This window comes from Microcebus murinus, chromosome 18 (assembly GCF_040939455.1).
Source record: "Microcebus murinus isolate Inina chromosome 18, M.murinus_Inina_mat1.0, whole genome shotgun sequence".
NCBI classification, from domain to species: domain Eukaryota; kingdom Metazoa; phylum Chordata; class Mammalia; order Primates; family Cheirogaleidae; genus Microcebus; species Microcebus murinus.
The window spans coordinates 19,453,959-19,476,805 of NC_134121.1; the positions used below are offsets into that span (position 1 = coordinate 19,453,959).

General features: G+C 44.3%; 2 protein-coding genes across 4 annotated transcripts in view; one reads left to right on the plus strand and one right to left on the minus strand.

Moving 5' to 3' along the window:
* The window catches only part of SERPINF1 (serpin family F member 1), a 351,983-nt gene that overhangs the window by 71,366 nt on the left and 257,770 nt on the right, over positions 1-22,847 (minus strand). The window lies entirely within an intron of this gene.
* Positions 1-22,847, plus strand: part of PRPF8 (pre-mRNA processing factor 8) — a 37,664-nt gene that overhangs the window by 272 nt on the left and 14,545 nt on the right. Inside the window, exons 2-24 of the mRNA XM_012740779.3 lie at positions 42-152; positions 634-802; positions 2,317-2,481; positions 2,567-2,785; positions 2,899-3,111; positions 3,230-3,355; positions 3,455-3,560; positions 6,011-6,201; positions 6,335-6,454; positions 6,543-6,732; positions 6,867-6,986; positions 7,097-7,231; positions 7,596-7,725; positions 8,121-8,317; positions 8,581-8,787; positions 8,908-9,071; positions 9,215-9,341; positions 9,462-9,654; positions 9,923-10,110; positions 10,258-10,496; positions 10,713-10,859; positions 11,050-11,260; positions 11,510-11,626. Of these exons, the coding sequence (XP_012596233.2) occupies positions 53-152; positions 634-802; positions 2,317-2,481; positions 2,567-2,785; positions 2,899-3,111; positions 3,230-3,355; positions 3,455-3,560; positions 6,011-6,201; positions 6,335-6,454; positions 6,543-6,732; positions 6,867-6,986; positions 7,097-7,231; positions 7,596-7,725; positions 8,121-8,317; positions 8,581-8,787; positions 8,908-9,071; positions 9,215-9,341; positions 9,462-9,654; positions 9,923-10,110; positions 10,258-10,496; positions 10,713-10,859; positions 11,050-11,260; positions 11,510-11,626 (3,774 nt within the window). The 5' untranslated portion in view covers positions 42-52. The remainder of the gene's footprint in view (positions 1-41; positions 153-633; positions 803-2,316; positions 2,482-2,566; positions 2,786-2,898; positions 3,112-3,229; positions 3,356-3,454; positions 3,561-6,010; positions 6,202-6,334; positions 6,455-6,542; positions 6,733-6,866; positions 6,987-7,096; positions 7,232-7,595; positions 7,726-8,120; positions 8,318-8,580; positions 8,788-8,907; positions 9,072-9,214; positions 9,342-9,461; positions 9,655-9,922; positions 10,111-10,257; positions 10,497-10,712; positions 10,860-11,049; positions 11,261-11,509; positions 11,627-22,847) is intronic.

Here is a 22,847-nt window from a genome sequence, read left to right on the forward strand (position 1 = left end):
GGCCTGGGCCTTGTTAAATTTTCTCTCTCGCCTCTTCGCAGATTCTCCGGACATGGCCGGAGTCTTTCCTTACCGAGGGCCGGGCAATCCTGTGCCCGGCCCTCTAGCCCCGCTACCAGACTACATGTCGGAGGAGAAACTGCAGGAGAAAGGTGAGGAAGGGGTGTGGGAGCGGCGCGCATCTGCGCGCCCGGAGGCGGAGCTGGTGTGCGCGTGCGCGGTAGAGGGTTTGATCTTTTCCCCCTCTTTTGTCAGATCATTAGATGTCAGCTCTCTTGTCAGCCCCGTTTAATTTTTTTAATTTAATCAAGTAGTTTTAAGCGCCTGTTACTTACAGAAGCTTATCCATTGGAGGTTCAATAATGGAGACAAAACTCTTGCCCTTATAGAGTTTGAATTATAATTAGGAAAGTAGACAACAGAAAATCTTGAAGATCTATAACAAAAATGTCAGGTAACATGTGGTGAAGGAAAATGTAGAGTAAAATGGCAAGAAAATTGGCGAGGAGTGCTCCTCCCTGCTGATGCCTACTTCTCCCTCACACCCTGACAGGAGCTTTTCCCAGGGCTAGGGATTGGAATAATTAGGTTAAGTTAGAGTGTGCAGTTCTTTAAATGGAGGTGTCTTTGTAGCTCGAAAATGGCAGCAATTGCAGGCCAAGCGCTATGCAGAAAAGAGAAAGTTTGGCTTCGTGGATGCTCAGAAGGAAGACATGCCCCCAGAACATGTCAGGAAGATCATTCGAGACCATGGAGACATGACCAACAGGAAGTTCCGCCATGACAAAAGGGTCTACTTGGGGTAAGGAACATCCTGAAATCATTTCATTTGGAGTGTGGCCCTTTTCCCTTCTTGTCCCATAGGTTGCAGTCCTCTGTAGATGCTCTCTTATTTTGGAACAGGACTCTGCTTTGACAGCCCATCTTGGTGATTATGAGAAACAAGAAAACCACTAGGATTCTGTGATAATTTCTACATCTTCCCATTGCCCTAATTTCTCTTCCTGATTTGGGACTGGTGCTTTAATTTGTCCTATTGATACTATTATAAGGTAGTGCTATCATTGAATGGGTTGAAACCCAGAGTGGTACACTTTATGCACTCTGGCACCTTGTCACTCCTCAGTGACTAGAATTCTGAGATTGGGGTATTTAACTCCAGAGGTGTCTGTACTTTTGTTTTTTTGTGGCCCTAACCTGGGTATCTACAGGTGTAAATGTCTTAGCAAATTCTTGTTCCATTTGAACATAAAAATGTTAGCCAGTTAATGAACTGGTGTAAGACAGCTGTGGAAGTTTTGTTTATTTCAAATATATATTTTTGAGAAATGTGCTAGGGCTATAACAGTGAGCAGGCAGTAATGATCTCTACCTGGTAGGAATGTACAATCTAGTGGCATGCTAAACACGAGACAGGTGGTTATGATATAGTATGGTGAATATTTTATTGTTTATGAGAAGCTGCAGAAGGAATAGAATGTGAGACAGTGTAAAAGTTGTCTTCAGAGGTACAGCTGTTGATTTAGAGGGGCTGAAACCCAGTATTGTGAGACTATGAAATTGAAGAGGAAGAGTGGCACAAGGTGAATTTGAAGAGTGGGAGGCAAGGTTTCTGGTTATGGAGGGCCTGTGTGCTAAGTTTGGAAATTTAGACTATACCAGGTGTCCTCAAACTATGGCTCGCAGGCCACATGCAGGCCGCCTAGCACATTTATCTGGCCCTCCGGGTGTTTTTGCCGCAGCTGCCTGTCCTCCTTAGCAACCGACTCGTCCAGGCCCACAGTGCGCACTCTCCAGTGGTCTGAGGGACAGTGAACTGGCCCCCTATTTAAAAAGTTTGAGGACCGGCCAGGCGTGGTGGCTCAAGCCTGTAATCCTAGCTCTCTGGGAGGCTGAGGCAGGCGGATTGCTTGAAGTCAGGAGTTCGAAACCAGCCTGAGCAAGAGCGAGACCCCGTCTCTACTATAAATAGAAAGCAATTAATTGGCCAACTAATATATATAGAAAAAATTGGCTAGGCATGGTGGCGCATGCCTGTAGTCCCAGCTACTCGGGAGGCTGAGGCAGGAGGATCGCTTGAGCCCAGGAGTTTGAGGTTGCTGTGAGCTAGGCTGACGCCATGGCACTCACTCTAGCCTGGGCAACAAAGTGAGACACTGTCTCAAAAAAAAAAAAAAAGTTTGAGGACCCTTGGACTATAACGATAGAATTTTTTGTAGAATATGGTACTGTGACAACCATGTGGCTTCTCTGCGTGGGGCAGGTAGCAGAACACTTTCTCATTTCTAATACACTTCTCTCTTCTGAATGTCTCAGTGCCCTAAAGTACATGCCCCATGCAGTCCTCAAACTTCTGGAGAACATGCCTATGCCTTGGGAGCAGATTCGGGATGTGCCTGTGCTGTACCACATCACTGGAGCCATTTCCTTTGTCAATGAGATTCCCTGGGTCATTGAGCCTGTCTACATCTCCCAGTGGGGGTAAGAAAAGCTAGAATATGGTGTGTGGTGGTTGTGGTTGCGGAACAGTGGGTGGAAACCATTGTGTGACATTCTTGCCTTCCAGGTCAATGTGGATCATGATGCGTCGAGAAAAAAGAGACAGGAGGCATTTTAAGAGGATGCGTTTCCCTCCTTTTGATGATGAGGAGCCACCCTTGGACTATGCTGACAACATCCTAGATGTTGAGCCACTGGAAGCCATTCAGCTAGAGCTGGACCCTGAGGAGGATGCCCCTGTGTTGGACTGGTTCTATGACCACCAGCCTTTGAGGGACAGCAGGAAGTGAGTGATGGGTGAAATTATCAATCCTGTGAAAGTTTTAGGAAATCCAGGAGTCCTAGGAGAGCAATAGGTTGTATGCTATTTGATGCAGGCCCCTCTTTTTTTTTTCTTAGATATGTGAATGGCTCCACTTACCAGCGCTGGCAGTTCACCCTGCCCATGATGTCCACTCTATACCGCCTGGCCAATCAGCTCCTGACAGACTTGGTGGATGATAATTACTTCTATCTGTTTGATTTGAAGGCCTTCTTTACCTCCAAGGCACTCAATATGGCCATTCCTGGAGGTCCCAAATTTGAACCTCTTGTTCGAGACATCAATCTACAGTAAGTTGGAGGAAATAGAGATTTTAGGCACTTTGGGTTGAGTAAAATTTATTTTTTATCCTTAAAATCCTGGTGTAACTTCTAAATTCATTTGCTTATCCTTGATTTTGTACCCTAGGGATGAAGACTGGAATGAATTCAATGATATTAACAAGATCATTATCCGGCAACCTATCCGTACTGAATACAAGATTGCTTTTCCTTACTTGTACAACAATCTTCCACACCATGTCCACCTTACCTGGTGAGAGAGCTGGAACACAATAGTTGGAAAGGAGAAGGCTGGAATTTAGGTTGGGCCGGGACAGGAAAACTTAGCTGCTGACTTTGCCTTTCATTTTAGGTACCATACTCCTAATGTTGTATTCATCAAAACTGAGGATCCTGATTTGCCAGCTTTCTACTTTGATCCTTTGATCAACCCAATCTCCCATAGGCACTCAGTCAAGGTGAGAGAAAGGAGCACTTGATCTCAGTTTTTCCGAGAGAAATTTCCTGAGGTTGACTGAAGTGTTACTAGAAAAAAACTTAGCTGGAGGAGAAATTTTCCATTCTGTTAAAAGTTCCCCTTGAGCTATAAGCTAGTTTAAGAGTTGAGCATTTGGTTTAAAACAGGTTGATACAATTTTTGTTTCTGTGATTATCCATCTGGGCTTTATCATTGTTCCTCTTGGGTGCTCAATATAGTCTATATAGGTCTGTCTCTGCTGTGTGCGTGTGTTGTTTTTTTGTTGTTGTTGTTTGTTTGTTTTTTGAGACAGAGTCTCGCTTTGTTGCCCAGGCTAGAGTGAGTGCCGGTGGCATCAGCCTAGCTCACAGCAACCTCACACTCCTGAGCTCAAGCAATCCTGCTGTCTCAGCCTCCCGAGTAGCTGGGACTACAGGCACGCGCCACCATGCCCAGCTAGTTTTTCCTATGTATATTAGTTGGCCAATTAATTTCTTTCTATTTTTAGTAGAGATGGGGTCTCGCTCTAGCTCAGGCTGGTTTCGATCTCCTGACCTCGAGCAATCTGCCTGCCTCGGCCTCCCAGAGTGCTAGGATTACAGGGGTGAGCCACCGCACCCGGCCTTGTTGTTGTTTTTTTTTTAAGAGATGGGGTGTCACCATGTTGGAGTGCAGTGCAGGAGTTCAGTCTTGAACTCCTGGCCTCAAGTGCTACTCCTACCTTGGACTCACAGAGTGCGGGGATTACAGACATGAACCACTACACCTAGCCCTGTGTTGTGTTGTGTTTTTTTAAATATATTGAAATAGTATACTATACAAGTCACCTATACAATTCGGCTGGGCGTGGTGGCTCACGCCTGTAATCCTAGCACGCTGGGAGATTGAGGCGCGCTTATCACTCAAGGTTAGGAGCTCGAAACCGGCCTGAGCAAGAGCGAGACCCTGTCTTTACTAAAAATAGAAAGAAATTAATTGGCCAACTTAAAAACATATAGAAAAAATTAGCTGGGCATGGTGGCGCATGCTTGTAGTCTCAGGTACCCAGGAGGCTGAGGCAGCAGGATTGCTTGAGCCCAGGAGTTTGAGGTTGCTGTGAGCTAGGCTGACAACACAGCACTCTAGCCCAGGTAACAGAGTGAGACTCTTTGACTCAGAAAAAAAATATCTGGAGTATACAGTTCATGCTAGGCACAGTGGCTCAAACCTATAATCCCAGCACTTTGGGAGTTTGAGACAAGATGATCACTTGGCTAGGAGTTCGAGAGGGAGGCAGAGGTGGGAGGATTGTCTGAGCCCAGAATTCAAGGTTACGGTGAGCTATGGTCATGCCACTTCTCTCCAGTCTGGTTGACAGAGTGAGAGATAAATAAAGTGTATAATTCAGTTGTTTTTAGTTTATTCTCAGAGTTATGCAGCTGTTACCACTGGTAATTTTAGAACACTTTCATTACCCCAAAAAGAAGCCCTTAGCAATCACTTTTCTTTTCCCTTCAACTTCCCTAGGCAACTACTTATTGTCTTCTGTCTCTATGATTTACCTATTCTAGACATTTTATATATATATATATATATATATATATATATATATATAATTTTATCTCTGCGTGAACAGTTAAATTTTGTGAAGAACAGAATCAGCAATGTGATTTATTGAAAGAAGATTTTATAGGAATTCTGTAGGAATAGAGCATTTTTGTTTGATATGTCAAATCAAAATGACTTGATTAGTTCTTTCCAAGGTAAAACTAAGTCTATATATACGTGGCAAAAAATCCAAGCATTTTTTAAAAAGCTATTTTTTTTTTTTTTTTTTGAGATGGAGTCGCACTCTGTTGCCCAGGTTAGAGTGCCATGGCATCAGCCTAGCTCATAGCAACCTCAAACTCCTGGGCTCAGGTGATCCTCCTCCCTCAGCCTCCCAAGTAGCTGGGACTACAGGCCCGCACCACCACGCCTGGCTAATTTTTTCTGTTTTTTAGTAGAGACGGGGTCTTGCTCTTGATTAGACTGGTCTGGAACTCCTGAGCTCAAACCATCCACCTGCCTTGGCCTCCCAGGGTGCTAGGATTACAGGCATGAGCCATGGCGCCCGGCCTTCCCTTGTGTCCTTAACATGAGCAGATCTTCTTCCCCAAGCTCAATTTTTGGAACTTGGGCAAGAGATGATTGTAGTGTTTACCTTCTGTGGTATTGGGACTCCTTGGGGAGGCTTTTGGTGGTGAACCAGTTGAAATGTGAGGAGTGATGCTTGCTTTCCTGGTTGAGCCTGGCTTGTTGTATGCTCCCTTGGCCCCCTTTGCCTTGGCCCCTTAGGGCTTCTCTTGTCAGCCAGCCCAGTTTCCATGGCCAATGTAGCCACTTTGCCTGGCCTCATAGAATTTTCCTTTTGTCTCAAGTCTCTGTTTAGTTCAGCAGGAGCTAAACTCTTGAGGGCGATTCCTCTTTCAGAGCCAGGAACCATTGCCAGACGATGATGAGGAATTTGAGCTCCCGGAGTTTGTGGAGCCCTTCCTGAAGGACACACCCCTATATACAGACAATACAGCCAATGGCATTGCCTTGCTCTGGGCTCCACGGCCCTTCAACCTACGCTCTGGTCGCACCCGTCGGGCTCTGGACATACCCCTTGTTAAAAATTGGTAAGGCTTGTACGGGGTCGGGGGGATGATAGTGGATATGTAGGAAAAATGACTCCAACTAGGTGGACATGCAGCCTTTACCAGAGTGGCTGGAAGAAGAGATGACCAGGCTCTGGTGGCCTTGTTTTCTCAGGTATCGGGAGCATTGTCCAGCTGGGCAGCCTGTGAAAGTGAGAGTCTCCTACCAGAAGCTGCTTAAGTACTATGTTCTGAATGCCCTGAAGCATCGGCCCCCTAAGGCCCAAAAGAAGAGGTAAGGTTCCTGAGGTTCCCTGCTGAGACTTCTGTTCTGGAGATTATTAGTAGGCTAACTTTTACTCTCTTTCTTATTCACACCCCAGGTATCTGTTCCGCTCCTTCAAAGCCACCAAATTCTTCCAGTCCACGAAGCTAGACTGGGTAGAGGTGGGACTACAGGTTTGCCGCCAGGGCTACAACATGCTTAATCTTCTCATTCACCGTAAAAATCTCAATTACTTGCACCTGGACTACAACTTCAACCTCAAGCCTGTCAAGACACTCACCACCAAGGTGCCTGCGTTGGACCTTAGGGGTCTCCTGGGCTTTAGGGATGGACAAATAGTTTTGCTTTGGTCCTTGATCAAGGCATACATCCAGTTGGGCCCTTTTAATGTTCTTTTTTTTTTTCTTTGCATCTTCTCTAGGAAAGAAAGAAATCTCGTTTTGGGAATGCTTTCCATCTGTGTCGGGAAGTTCTGCGTTTGACTAAGCTGGTTGTGGATAGTCATGTGCAGTATCGATTGGGCAATGTGGATGCCTTCCAGGTGAGGCTAGGTAGTCCCGACCCCTGCTCAGGTGGGGAGGCTGGATGAAGCCTGTGCTGACACACGGAGCTGGCTCAAGCTCCAAGTCTGATGGGGCAATTGTGTTGCAGCTGGCAGATGGATTGCAGTATATATTTGCCCATGTGGGGCAGCTGACTGGCATGTATCGCTACAAATACAAGCTGATGCGACAGATTCGCATGTGCAAGGACCTGAAGCATCTCATCTATTATCGATTCAACACGGTGAGACCTTGTCCTCACTGACTGACTTTCTCAGATCTTTATTTTTACATCTAATCAGGGCTCTTTCCAGGACCTGTTTGGAGAGAGGCTATGAGAGTGTTGTTATTGCTCTCACCTTGTGAATCTCAACACCTTCCCTCAAAACCTATACCTTTAAGTCCACAGAGGAAATCTCAATTCCTGGTTTTTGCCTTGAAGTTTCTCATTTACCCCCTTGGTTTAGATGTAGGGATCCCAGAGTTTTTCCTTTTTCCCCTTCCACTGACACACATATATGTTCCTCCTGCCCGACCTCTGCTTAGTTTTGTATTGTTGTCTAAATGAATTGCTAACTTGTGTTCTTAACTTCTGCTTGGCATTCTAGGGCCCTGTAGGGAAGGGCCCTGGCTGTGGCTTCTGGGCTGCTGGCTGGCGGGTTTGGCTGTTTTTCATGCGTGGCATTACTCCTTTGCTGGAGCGATGGCTGGGCAACCTCCTGGCCCGGCAGTTTGAAGGTAAGTGGTTTTCTCTGTCCAACTTCTATTATTGTTTCTGAGGTAGATCATGTGTATTTTTGATCCATCCCCTTCCCTTGTATGAGAACCCTTTTCTGCTAGATTGTCTCTAGGTCCCATTCTCAAATGAGTCTGACCTGGGATTCTATTTCTTGGGCTTCTCTCTGGAGTATTGAGATAGTCATGCATTTACAGGAATGGAAATTGCTTAGAAGCATAGTTGTGAATATTTTAGGTAGCTTGTCTTTTTGCATGTGCTGGGCACATTAATGCTTTGTTAATACTTAATGATTTCACTGTAACCATGGCTAGTTAGCAAGGGGCATGAAGGTAGAGACTCTGACTAAAAAACCAGGAATCTTGCTTTTAATCACCTCGGGCCACTTCATTTCTAGGCCGACACTCAAAGGGGGTGGCAAAGACAGTAACAAAGCAGCGAGTGGAGTCACATTTTGACCTCGAGCTTCGAGCAGCTGTGATGCATGACATTCTGGACATGATGCCTGAGGGGATCAAACAGAACAAGGCACGGACAATCCTGCAGCACCTAAGTGAAGCCTGGCGCTGCTGGAAGGCTAACATTCCATGGAAGGTGGGTGACTTCTCAACACCAAAGAGGCAGAAATATCCCTCTTCCTTGGGTTAGGATTATTACTTCTGGAACCCCTAGGAACTGGCTGCCATTACTTTCTTTTTTTCTCTATTTTATTTTATTTTTTTTAAAGAAATGATGTCTTGCTGTGTTTCCCAGGCTGGCCTCTAACTCTTGGGTTTAAATGATACTCCTGCTTCCAAATAGGTGGGACTATAGGTCCACATCACTGCCCAGCTTGATTGTGCCTTTTGCACTTTCAGGTCCCTGGGCTGCCAACGCCCATAGAAAATATGATCCTTCGATATGTGAAGGCCAAGGCTGACTGGTGGACTAACACTGCCCACTACAACCGAGAACGGATCCGCCGTGGGGCTACTGTGGACAAGACTGTTTGCAAAAAGAACCTGGGCCGCCTCACACGGCTCTATCTCAAGGCAGAACAAGAGCGGCAGCACAACTACTTAAAGGTAGGGCAGCGTAGGCTGGACTAGGGGTGGGGAGTGCTCAGGAGGGGTTGCTGCAGAGTTGAGACCATGTCTTGTCCAGTAGGGGGTTAGTGAGAGGTTAACTTCATGTCCACATTACAGGATGGACCTTACATCACTGCAGAGGAAGCAGTGGCAGTGTATACCACCACTGTGCATTGGTTGGAAAGCCGTAGGTTCTCGCCTATTCCATTCCCCCCACTCTCCTACAAGCATGACACCAAGTTGCTCATCTTGGCCTTGGAGCGGCTGAAGGAAGCTTATAGGTGAGAAGTAAGATAGATAGGTTCCTTCTGGGAAGGTGATGGGGAGGGAATGGCATAGTCCAAAGAAAGAAAATTTAACCTCAGTCCTTTCTGGGTTTGGCTTCCTTTTGGTTTTCCATTTATCTTTCTTGTTGCTTTGTCAGTGTGAAGTCTCGGTTAAACCAGTCTCAGAGAGAGGAGCTGGGTCTGATTGAGCAGGCCTATGACAACCCCCATGAGGCATTGTCTCGCATCAAGCGTCACCTCCTCACACAGAGAGCCTTTAAGGAAGTAAGTAAGATGCCTCCCCAGGTTTCCTTTTTGGCTGTGCTATTCAGTCTTGGCACCCAAGGTAGCAGATTCCCTCAAGTGATTGGTGGATTGGTGTGAGCCAGCCTCCTTGTCCCACAGGTGGGCATTGAGTTCATGGATCTGTATAGCCACCTGGTTCCAGTGTATGATGTGGAGCCACTGGAGAAGATAACCGATGCCTACCTGGACCAGTACCTGTGGTATGAAGCTGACAAGCGCCGCCTTTTCCCACCCTGGATCAAACCTGCTGACACAGAACCACCTCCACTGCTTGTTTACAAGTGGTGCCAAGGTAAAACTTTTCTGGAATCACCCACTGAGGAAGGGGGGAAGAATTGAGTTCTACATCAAAATTCTCATCTGGGCAGCATGATTGGTTTACTTTCTTGATGTATGATAATAAGGAAGTAGTGTTGATGAGCAAAACTGACACTCATAGCAATCTACATGAAGGAATGGAGTGGTAGTGGGATTGGGTTACAGAATGTGACAATAGTTACTGTGGGTACTAGTCCCAAAAGGAAATTTCTAACCTACTGGACGTCGTTGCTACTCTTTAGGCATCAATAACCTGCAGGACGTATGGGAGACAAGCGAGGGCGAATGCAACGTCATGCTGGAATCACGCTTTGAGAAGATGTATGAAAAGATCGACTTGACCCTGCTTAACAGGCTGCTTCGACTCATCGTGGACCACAACATAGCTGACTACATGACAGCCAAGAACAATGTCGTCATCAACTATAAGGTGTGTCTTGTGGCATGGTGGCAAGGAATTTTGTGGGAGGAGGCGTCTGGTCCACTGAGTTGGGATTTTTTGAGGGGAGAACAAAAGGACCCTGGAGAAGCCTGGGAGATGGCCATTGGTTATTAAGTTGTAGTTCTTTCTTTATAGGACATGAACCATACGAACTCATACGGGATCATCAGAGGCCTGCAATTTGCCTCATTCATTGTACAGTATTATGGCCTGGTGATGGATTTGCTTGTGTTGGGATTGCACCGGGCTAGTGAGATGGCTGGGCCTCCCCAAATGCCAAATGACTTTCTCAGTTTCCAGGACATAGCCACTGAGGCTGCCCACCCCATCCGTCTCTTCTGCAGATACATTGATCGAATCCATATTTTTTTCAGGTGAGCACTTACCTGGATTCTTACCATTGCAGGGCATTGAGGCATATGCCCTGCCTCTGAAAGCTGCTTTTCTACCTTAGTGGACTCGCTGCTGGGTTGGGCTTTTGAAATAGAATGAGGTTTGGGGTGGGGTTTGGTGTGGTCTCTATCTGTGGAGCTGGAGAACCCAAGGGATCCCAGTACTTGGGCTTTAGTAATGTACCTTGCCTGGTATAGGTTCACAGCAGATGAGGCTCGGGACCTGATCCAGCGTTACCTGACAGAGCACCCTGACCCTAACAATGAAAACATCGTTGGCTATAATAACAAGAAATGCTGGCCCCGAGATGCCCGCATGCGCCTCATGAAACATGATGTCAACTTGTGAGTCTAAGTTGGGGCTCTGGGAGCTGGAAAGACTTTAGCCTGACAGACCTAGAGAGCAATTAGAGGACATTTATGAGGTTGTGTCCTGGTTGGGAGGAGTGTAGTTCTGTTGGGATATCATCAGTCTAGCCTTTGAAGGGACGTTTCTTTCAGGAGACTGATGTGGCCATATGTTCTCTGTGGGCAGGGGTCGGGCAGTATTCTGGGACATCAAGAACCGTCTGCCTCGGTCAGTGACTACAGTTCAATGGGAGAACAGCTTCGTGTCAGTATATAGTAAGGACAACCCCAACCTGCTGTTCAACATGTGTGGCTTTGAGTGCCGTATCCTGCCTAAATGCCGCACCAGCTATGAGGAGTTCACCCATAAGGATGGAGTCTGGAATCTGCAGAATGAGGTATGGCCTAGGAAGGGGGCTAGAAGTAATAGCATTACCACTGTGGTTCCTCCAGGGCAAATGGGGGTGAGGAACACAGGCATACCATTTCATTGTCCATTGAGCCTTGTTCGATGGGGAGGGCTTAGTGTGGCCCCTTTGACACAAAACTAATCATTGCATGATGTAAAAAAAAAAAAAAAAAAAAAGAGTTGGCCCTTATTTCTGTTGTGATTCCTGAGACAAGTTAACCTTGACCTTGTGCTTTAGGTTACTAAGGAACGGACAGCTCAGTGTTTCTTGCGTGTGGATGATGAGTCAATGCAGCGCTTTCACAACCGTGTGCGTCAAATTCTGATGGCCTCAGGCTCTACCACCTTCACCAAGGTATATAAGGCACTCAGCCCTGGCTTCACTTGTGCCCTTTGCTCATCTCATCTTCTTTTTCAACTGCCTGGTTTGCTTTACTTCTTGGCCAACTTTGCTTAGTGTACCGGTTTCCATACTCTATGGGATGGCAGCTTAGAGTGTCAGGTCAATTCACAATTGTATTCTGAGAATTCCCTGTAGGAATTCTATAGCCTACTCTGTGGGGTTGTGATGATTCTAAATTAAGGCAAGAATAGAAGGTGGATTCATTAATTTGAACAAAAAAAGCATCATTTTTGTCTGGGTGCAGTGGTTCACGCCTATAATCCCAGCACTTTGGGAGGCCAAGGTGGCAGCATCACTTAAGGCAGGAGTTTGAGACCAGCCTAGGCAACATAGCAATACCTTGTCTCAAAAAAATTATTCAGGCTTGGTGGCACATGTCCCAGCTACTCAGGAGGCTGAGGTAGTAGGATCTCTTGAGCCCATGGCATTTGATGTTGTAGTGATCTATGATCACACCACTGCACTCCAGCCTGAGTGACAGAGTGAAACCCTGTCTCTTTGAAAAAAGGAAAAGAAAAATTTAAAACATCATTTTTGCATTTTCTGTAAGTCATGTTTTATTTTATTTTATTTTATTTTATTTTTTTTTGAGACAGAGTCTCACTTTGTTGTCCAGGCTAGAGTGAGTGCCGTGGCGTCAGCCTAGCTCACAGCAACCTCAAACTCCTGGGCTCAAGCAATCCTGCTGTCTCAGCCTCCCAAGTAGCTGGGACTACAGGCATGCGCCACATTGCCCGGCTAATTTTTTTTTTTTATATATATATATCAGTTGGCCAATTAATTTCTTTCTGTTTATAGTAGAGACGGGGTCTCGCTCTTGCTCAGGCTGGTTTTGAACTCCTGACCTTGAGCAATCCGCCCGCCTCGGCCTCCCAAGAGCTAGGAGGATTACAGGCGTGAGCCACAGCGCCCGGCCAGTCATGTTTTATTTAACCAGTAGTATAGAATACCTGTTAAAAAGCAGTTCTCGGCCGGGCGCGGTGGCTCACGCCTGTAATCCTAGCACTCTGGGAGGCCGAGGCGGGCGGATTGCTCAAGGTCAGGAGTTCAAAAACCAGCCTGAGCGAGACCCCGTCTCTACCATAAAAATAGAAAGAATTTAATTGGCCAACTAATATATATAATATAAAAATCAGCCGGGCATGGTGGCTCGTGCCTGTAGTCCCAGCTACTCGGGAGGCTGAGGCAGGAGGATTGCTTGAGCCCAGGAGTCTGAGGTTGCTGTGAGCTAGGCTGACGCCACGGCACTCACTCTAGCCTAGGCAAGAAAGCGAGACTCTGTCTCAAAAAAAAAAAAAAAAAAAAAGCAGTTCTCGTTGGGTATCTCAGTGTTTTATTTCCCCTTCAGTTGCTTTCAGAGGCAGCCAGAATTGAGAAAGAATAATCTGAGGATTTTTTAACTATATATTAAGTTTTTGCGAGGTTTGAAAAATTACCCTGATTTCCCTTAGAATAACTCGTCTTTTTTAGGTTGATTCCCCCTTCAAGGATCAGACAACAGAAAGTCTGTAACTCATGTTAGCATTTGTTGTCCACTGTTTTCCAGGCATTCACACACCAGATGTAAAGATAGTGAGCTCAGAGGACAGAGACTATCTAGTTGGAGAGGTAGATACACAGAGAAATGTTATAGGATGTGGTGTTTATAGAGCTTATATTACAGGTTGAGTATCCCGTATCCAAAATGCTTGAGACCAGAACTGTGTTTCAGTTTTCACATATTTTTGGATTTTGGAATATTTCCTTTATACTTATAGGGTCAGCATCCCTAATCTGAAATCAAGAAATGCTCCAATAAATATTTCCTTTGAGCATCATGTTGGCATTCAGAAAGGTTTGGATTTTGGATTTTTTGGATTAGGGATACTTGATTGAGTGGAGTTAAAAGGATAGGATGGGAGACCAGGTATTTAGGAATCTGAGAACACTAGAGTTAATGACTCTTCTAGCCCAGTCTAGGAGAGGAAGAAGAAAGGCTTCCTGAAAGAAGTAGCATGTGATGTGATGAGGGGGGGAGGGTGAGGGAGGACATTCCTTCAGCCAGAGAGGTAGAGACATAACTAGCATGGTTATATATGAAACTGTAAGACGTTCAAGGTTTTTTGGGACCAGCCTGCATAATGTAGCGAGACCCTATCACTATAAAAAATAGGAAAATTAGCTGGGTGTGTTGGCTTGTACCTGTAGGTAGTCCTAGCTACTTAGGAGACTGAGGTGGGAAGATCCCTTGAGTCCAGGAGTTCTAGGCTACAATGAGCGATGATTGTACCACTACAGTCCAGCTTGAGCCACAGAGCAAGACCTGTCTCTTTAAAAAAAATAATAATAATCAGTTCAAAGTTTATTGGAATAAATTAAAATTATAGAGGTGGGAATGTTAGGCCATGGGGCTGGACAAATAGACAAGAGCTTTATCATGGAGGGCATTGCAAGCCTTGTAGAAGGTCTGCTTTCATGGAAGACAATTTTTCCATGGACAGAGGTAGGGAGCTCTGCAGCCTGGTCCCTAACAGGCCCCAGTCCCTAGAGGTTGGGCACTGCAGATGTAAGGGTTAAGCATGGAGTGATTTTTGTCAGATTTCTGTGTTAGATAATTTGCTTTGCAGCTGTGGGGAAAAAAAAAGGATAGGATGGGGGACCAGGTTCAGGGACCACTGTAAAAGTCCAGATAAAAATGATGAGAGCAGGCCGGGCGCGGTGGCTCACTCCTGTAATCCTAGCACTCTGGGAGGCTGAGGCGGGAGGATTGCTCGAGGTCAGGAGTTCAAAACCAGCCTGAGCAAGAGCGAGACCCTGTCTCTACTATAAATAGAAAGAAATTAATTGGCCAACTAAAAATATATAGAAAAAATTAGCCGGGCATGGTGGCGCATGCCTGTAGTCCCAGCTACTCGGGAGGCTGAGGCAGTAGGATTGCTTGGGCCCAGGAGATTGAGGTTGCTGTGAGCTAGGCGACGCCACGGCACTCACTCTAGCCTGGGCAACAAAGCGAGACTCTGTCTCAAAAAAAAAAAAAAAATGATGAGAGCAGTGAAAGTAAAGGTAAGAAGAGGGGAACAAGATAAGTAGTTAGCAGGTACAATCAGCAGAACTTTGTTATGGTGGGATGCCCAGGAACTAAAAGTTAAAAAGTATGTTCAGATTTTGACATGGGTGTCACCAACTGGAAGACTATAAGAACAAGAAGAGGTTTAACAGGGAAGGTAAATGGAGGTAGTTTGGGATGTATAAAGTTTAACGTTCCTGAGAACATTGAGGTGGAGGAATCCAGTAGGCATTCATTTATATTATATTTCTTCAATTCCAAAATACATATTTATGTACATATATACACATATTATCCCTGCTTCCTTAGTGGTGCCTCTTATATTGAAGATTTCTTAGATTTGGTGAAAAACAGTATGAGTTTGAAGCTTCAGGGAAAGAAATGAAATGAGAAAAATCAGTCAGGGGTAACTTAGAAGTTCCTAGAATGTCTGGCTAGCAATCTGAAACTTTGAGAAGAGGTCTGGGTTGAAGATGTAGATTTAGGAGTCTTGTCAGCATAAAGGTAGAAAGTTTAAGAGTGAGTAAGATCACACAGAGAATGTAGAGTGAGAAGAGCAGGGGTACAAAATTGGAGCCACAGGGAACACCAAGAAGCAGTGTGGCTAGAGCTTGCAGGAGAGTGCTGGTCCTGGAATTCAGGGCCGTCAGGAACAAGTGTTCAGAATTGGGGTGGGCACTTAACAGTGTCAGTTGCCTAAGAGCATTTCAGTTAGATAAGGACTGAAAAGTATCCATTGGATTTGGCAGTTAGGACGTCATTGGTGACCTTAGCAAGAGCTGTTACAGAAATAGTGGGGATAGAAGCCAGATGGCAGTGGGTGAGGTTTTACTGGGGAGTGACTAGAGACTGCAAGGACAGACTATTTGCCAGAGTTGGAGTAAGGAGGAAGGGCATTAGATGCCACCTAGAGGGAGCTGTAAGTCAAGGCAGGTATTTTTGAATGGAAATGACTTGAGTATGTTTCAATTGAAAGTCAGTAACAGTTTGAAGTACAACAGAAATATGTGATAATTGATGAGTAGAGTTGCAGAGGAATTCATGAGGAATAAAGGGCAAACAGAGGAAAACATCCTCTGAACCTAGTAGGAAGGAAATCTGGATAGGTGTGAATGTGGATGTGGTTAGCAGGAAGTTATAACAGAATCTTGAACTTCTCAGCTTTGGTTGGGCTGGAGTGAAGGGGAAGAGGTGTGCATAGTGGACTTGAAGACAGTGGTGGGGGTATGATTACTGTTGAAGAAACTGAGAGGGATTGATTGACAGGTGTGCAGAGGGCCCAGGTGGATTTTGAGAAAATGAAGACAACTAACTGTAAGTGAGCATTTGTTCTTCCCAGAATCACCTAGCTACTCAGTGACAGGAATGGAGAAAGCAGTGATTTAAGAATGGGGTTTTGTTAGAGAGCTGTGTGGAGTGGTAAGGGATTGGATGCAAGGGAATCGAGGGTGCTAGACTGCTTTGGGATCCTGGATGATGGGAGAGGGGAGAGAAGGAGGAGACCAGAAGAGGCCAGTGAACTTGGAAAAAAATGTAGAGATCAAGGAACTGGATATGGGGTAAGAGCCTGGGTAATGGAGGAGTGTCTGAGAGGTGAGGGAAGCAGTTGACCATAGTGGTTAAAAGCACAGGTTCTAGAGTCAAATTGGGTTCAGATTGTAGCTCTGTAATATTACTAGTTGGGACCTTGGGCAAATTGTCTAACATGGGCCTCAGTTCCCTCAGTTACAAAATAGGGATACTGATATTACGGAGCTCAGAGGGATTTTGTGAGAACTAAATGAAACAATGCGTTTAGTAAGCCGTATTACTTGATAATACAAAACACATATTTGCCCTTATTAATTAGAATAATCAAGGCCAGGTACAGTGGCTCACACCTGTAATTCTAGCACTTTGGGAGGCTGAAGCAGAAGGATCGTTTGAGACCAGGAGTTGGAAGCCACCCTGGGCAACATAGTGAGACCCTGTCTCTACGAAAAAAAGTTTAAAATATTAGCAGGATGTGATGGCATGTACTTATAGTCCTAGCTACTCATGAGGCTGAGGGAAGAGGATCCCTTGAGCCCAGGAGTTTGAGGTTGCAGTGAGCTGTGATTACACCGCTGCACTCTAGCCTAGGGGACAGTGTGAGACCTTGACTCTTAGAAAAAAAGAGAAGTATCAAAGATTATGAGCAGATAATGTAGAGCAGTTTCTATAGTAACATATCTTGGTCTTTTGAGGTTGATAATAGAAGAAAAATCTCCAGTAAGATTCTTGTCTCCTACAGTTTTCCTTTTCCTTGGACCTTCTTATAGTCACTGCTGCTGCCACCACCACCTTAGGTCCTGCCACCACTCTTGCCTGAGGTATGTGCAATACACTAGCCCAAGCATGGAAACAAAGCCCTTCTCTTTAGTCCCAGTAGTAGCTGCAAAATAAGGCTAGAACGTTTAAACAAGATTTCGACAAGGGCCAGCAATCACAGAAGAAAAATAGAAGTGCACCTAGTTAGATAATCTGGCTTATAAGATACAACCTACTTACCTTTACTTCATGAGGAACCTAAGGCTGCCTTCCTGCAAACAGCAGAGTCTTTCTGTGCCTTTAAGCATGTAAACAGTTCTTGAAGTCTAAAGCCAAGAGGGAAAGACCTTGAGAAAACATTTTTCATGGCAATAAATGTATTTCTCTGCTCTTCTTTTTGTTTTGACTTTTACCTTTATTGTTAAATGGAAAAGAATTTATTACATCATGTACCACAGTAAAAGTTTCCATTAATTTTTCTACCATTTTATCATTTATAGTAGAAAGAAATTACATACTAATGAAATCAAGAAAACACTCAGCGTTCCATCATCCTAACAGTTTGTTTGCTTTCCATATTCCCTTCCAAGTTGTTCATATTGTCTACACAACTCTCTATTAATCTACCAGTTAAAAGCTATGTGATGGGCCGGGCGCTGTGGCTCACGCCTGTAATCCTAGCTCTTGGGAGGTTGAGGCGGGCGGATTGCTCAAGGTCAGGAGTTCAAAACCAGCCTGAGCAAGAGCGAGACCCCGTCTCTACTATAAATAGAAAGAAATTAATTGGCCAACTGATATATATATAAAAAAAAAAAAATTAGCCGGGCATGGTGGCGCATGCCTGTAGTCCCAGCTACTCGGGAGGCTGAGGCAGGAGGATCGCTTGAGCCCAGGAGTTTGAGGTTGCTGTGAGCTAGGCTGACGCCACGGCACTCACTCTAGCCTGGACAACAAAGTGAGACTCTGTCTCAAAAAAAAAAAAAAAAAAAAAAGCTATGTGATGGGCAAAGTCTGTAATTTATTTCTGTTATGAAGACTTAAAGGCATTTTTTATATATGTATATAAAAGATACTTTTTGGGGGGGGGGACAGAGTCTCATTCTGAGCCCTGGATAGAGTGCAGTGGTGTCATCATAGCTCACTACAACCTCAAACTCCTGGGCTCAAGTAATCCTCCTGCCTCAGCCTTCTGAATAGCTGGGACTACAGGCATGTGCCACCATGCCCGGCTAATTTTTCTATTTTTTATAGAGACAAGGTTCTCACTCTTGCTCAGGCTGGTCTTAAACTCCTGAACTTAAGCAATCCTCCCACCTCAGGGCTCCCAGAGTGCTAGGATCATAGACATGAGACACTGCACCTGACCTATATATAAGGTTCTTACTGTGGTGTCTAGTACATGTAGACCTTAAAAAACAGATATTATTTTACTTCTTGCCTCTCTCATACCCAGGAATTTCCACTGTTCTTAAAGGAATATTGGACTCCCTGGGAATTCATAATCCCTCCCCCCAAGTATAAAACACCAGTAACTGCAGCAGAACTAGAGTGTTCTATGATATAAATCAGGAATTTTCCTTCTTGCCTCTCATCCCTGGGAATTTCTGCTATTCTTCTTTTTTATTTATTTATTTATTTTTTATTTTTTATTTCGGCATATTATGGGGGAACAGATTTTAAGGTTTCAATAAATGCCCTCACCCCAATTTCTGCTATTCTTAAAGACATATTGGACTCCTTGGGAATTCATAATCCCTCCCCTCCCCCCCCCCCAGGGATAAAGCACTGGTAACTTCAGCAGAACTGAAGTGTTCTGTGATATAAATCATCAATTCCAAGAACCAAGTGCAGTCAGAATTTACTAACCCTGGTGAGAGTTGTCTGACTTAAGTCAGTTTGCACTTACCTCTACATCTAGCCCATTGTAGCCCTGGCCTGCCTTTCTATCTGTAGGTCTTTTGCCTTGGTTGTCTCATCCTGTAGACATGGTACGTGTTTAGTCTAGGTTTTGTGATTTGGTTCAAGCTGTTAACCTCACTCTGCAGTTCTTTCTCCTTGCTTGTCTGAATACTGTTAGCTTAAGGCAAATTCTGTAACTCCAGCCAATATGCTCTTTCACATCAGTAATTGTCCAGGAGATATATTCTTTGCCTGAAAGATTTTATCAATTGGTATTTTGTGGTTTGCTATCTTTTTAAATTTTGGCAAAGAACCAACTTTATCTTCATTAATTTTACCTTTTTTCTCTTTTTTGCGTTAATTCCTTCCCTTTGCTTACTTTGAGTTTAATTTGCTCTAGTTTTCTAGTTTGTTAAGGTAAATGGTTAGATGATCAATTTTGGACCTTGCTTTTTTCCCAGTAGAACTATTCAGTGAAATTTACTATTCAGTAAATTTTCCTCTAAGCACTGCTTTAGCTGTGTTCCTCAAATTTTAATTTGTTGTTTCCATTTTCATTCAGTTAAAAATAATTTCTGATTTTCCTTATGAGTTCATGTTTTACCAATAGGTAATTTAGAAGTATGCTGCTTAATTTTCAAATATTTGGAGGTTTGCATTATTTGTTTCTAGTTTGATTCCATTATGGTTAGGGAACATACTTTGTTTGATCTTAGTTTTTGAAAATATTTTGAGACTTGTTTTATAGCCTAGCATATATGGTCTATTTTGCTAACTGTGCCATGAGTACCTGAATCTATATTTTGTGATTATTGAGTAGTGTTTTGTAAATGTCAGGTCTAGTTGATTGATTGCCTTGTTTAAGTCTTCTATATCCTTAATGTTTTTTTAAGGTCACCTTCTATCAGTTACTATGGAGAGAGTATTAGAAATCTCCTGCTACAGGCTGGGAGCAGGGGCTGACACCTGTAATCCTAGTACTCTGGGAGGCTGAGGCGGGTTGATCGTTTGAGCTCAGGAGGTAGCCAGGCATGGTAGCATGTGCCTGTAGTCCCAGCTGTTTGGGAGGCTGAGGCAGGAGGATCCCTTTAGCCCAGGAGTTTGAGGTTGCTGTGAGCTAGCTGATGCCATGGCACTCTTGCCCTGGCAACAGAATAAGAGTCTGTCTCAAAATCAATTAATCTATCTATCTATCTATCTCCAGCTACAACTGTGAATTTATTTTTTCTTTCAAGTCCATCATTTTTTCCTTCATATATTTCAAAATTCTTTTATTAGGTACGTAATGTACTTAGAATTATTATGCCTTCTGAATGGATCGACTTCTTTATCATTATTAGATATCTCTCTCTTTTTTTTTTTTTTTTTTTTGAGACAGAGTCTCACTTTGTTGCCCAGGCTAGAGTGAGTGCCGTGGCATCAGCCTAGCTCACAGCAACCTCAAACTCCTGGGCCCAAGCAATCCTGCTGCCTCAGCCTCCTGAGTAGCTGGGACTACAGGCATGAGCCACCATGCCCGGCTAATTTTTTTTTTTCTATATATATTAGTTGGCCAATTAATTTCTTTCTTTTTTTTTTTTTTTTTTTGAGACAGAGTCTCACTTGTTGCCCAGGTTATAGTGAGTGCCGTGACATCAGCCTAGCTCACAGCAACCTCAAACTCCTGGGCTCAAGTAATGCTCCTGCCTCAGCCTCCCGAGTAGCTGGGGCTACAGGCATGCGCCACCATGCCTGGCTAATTTTATATATATTAGTTGGCCAATTAATTTCTTTCTATTTATAGTAGAGACGGGGTCTCGCTCTTACTCAGGCTGGTTTTGAACTCCTGACCTCGAGCAATCCGCCCACCTCAGCCTCCCAGAATGCTAGGATTACAGGCGTGAGCCACCGCGCCCAGCTTCTTTCTATTTTTATAGTAGAGACGGGGTCTCGCTCTTGCTCAGGCTGGTTTCGAACTCCTGACCTTGAGCTATCCGCCCGCCTCGGCCTCCCAGAGTGCTAGGATTACAGGCGTGAGCCACTGCGCCTGGCCAGATGTCTCTCTTTATTCGTGATAATATTCCCTGTTCTGAAGTCTCCTTTGTCTTATATCAGTAGTGCCACTCCAACTTTGTTTTGTGTTTGCATGGGCATCTTTTTCCATCATTTTACTTTTAACCTATGTCTTCATAATTAAAGTTTATTTCTTATAGACAACATATAGTCGAATCTTGCTTTTTCTTTAAATCCAACTTGACAATCTTTGCCTTACAAATGATCTAAATACTCCAATTAAGGTTAGTACAGGTTGGGCGCAGTAACTCATGCCTGCAATCCTTACTCTCGGAGGCCAAAGGGGGAGGATCACTGGAGGCCAGGAGTTTGAGACCAGCCTGGGCAATAGCAAAAACAAAAAAATTAGCTGGACGTGGTGGCATGCGCCTGTAGTCCCAGCTACTTAGGCAGCTAAGGAAGGAGGGTCATTTGAGCCCGAGTTGGAGAGTGCAATAAACTATGATGATGCCACTGCACTCCAGGGTTGATGAGAAAGCAAGAGACCCTATCTCCAAAAAAAAAAAAAAATATAGTTGAGTTTAAACCTACCATCTTGTTTTTTGTTTTTTATTCTTTCTGCTTTTCTTTTTTCCTGCCTTCTGGATTTAGTTGTTTTATGATTTTAATTTATCCCCACTCTTCACTTACTGGCTACAAATCTTTGTTTTGTTTTTATTTTGTTTGCTGTAGGGTTTACAGTATATATCCCTAACTTACCATGGTCTACTGTGACTATTAGTCTACTACTAATTACTTCACATATAGTATAAGAACCTTACAATAATATACTTCCACTCTCCTCCTACTCTTTGTATTTTTGTCATGTGTTTTAATTGTGTATATTATAAATGCTGCAGTACTTCATTACTATTTTTGTTTTAAACAGCCTTTATCTTTTTATAGAAATAGCAAAATGAGAATTTTTTATTTTTATATTTTACCCACATACTTACTATTTCTAGTATTCCCCATTACTTTGTGTAGATACAAATTTCTATCTGGTATGCTGTCCCTCTGCTTGAAGAATTTCCATCAGTATTTCTTGTAGTAAAGGTTTACTGGCGCTGGGTGCGGTGGCTCACACCTGTAATCCTAGCACTCTGGGAGGCCGAGGCGGGCGGATTGCTCAAGGTCAGGAGTTCGAAACCAGCCTGAGCAAGAGCAAGACCCCGTCTCTACTATAAATAGAAAGAAATTAATTGGCCAACTAATATATATATAGAAAAAAAAAAATTAGCCAGGCGTGGTGGCGCATGCCTGTAGTCCCAGCTACTCGGGAGGCTGAGGCAGCAGGATTGCTTGAGCCCAGGAGTTTGAGGTTGCTGTGAGCTAGGCTGACGCCATGGCACTCACTCTAGCCTGGGCAACAAAGCGAGACTCTGTCTCAAAAAAAAAAAATGGTTTACTGGCAATGAATACACTCTGCTTTTTGTTGGAAAAGTCTTTATTTTGCCTTCATTTTTATTAGTGTGGACCAGTTCTCTTTTCTTTTTTTGAGATAGAGTCTCACTGTCACCCTGGTTAGTGTGCAGTGGCATCATAACTTATTGCAGCCTCTAACTCCTAGCTCAAGTGATTTCTCCCTCCTCAGCCTCCTGAGTAGCTAGAACTATAGGTGTGCACTACCACTCCCCCACTCCTGGCTAATTTTATCTATTTTTGGTAGAGTCGAGGTCTCACTCTTGCTCAGGCTGGTCCCGAACTCCTGAGTTCAAGCAATCCTTCTGCCTTGGCATCCCAGAGTCTTAGGATTACAGGCATCAGACACCATGCGTGGCCTAGACCTGTTATTTTCTTCTGCAGTGGAGTGGTGTGATCACAGCTCACCGCAGCCTCTAACTCCTGAGTTCAGGAGATCCTCCTGCTTTTAGCCTCCCAAGTAGCTGGGATTATGGGTGCTTGCCA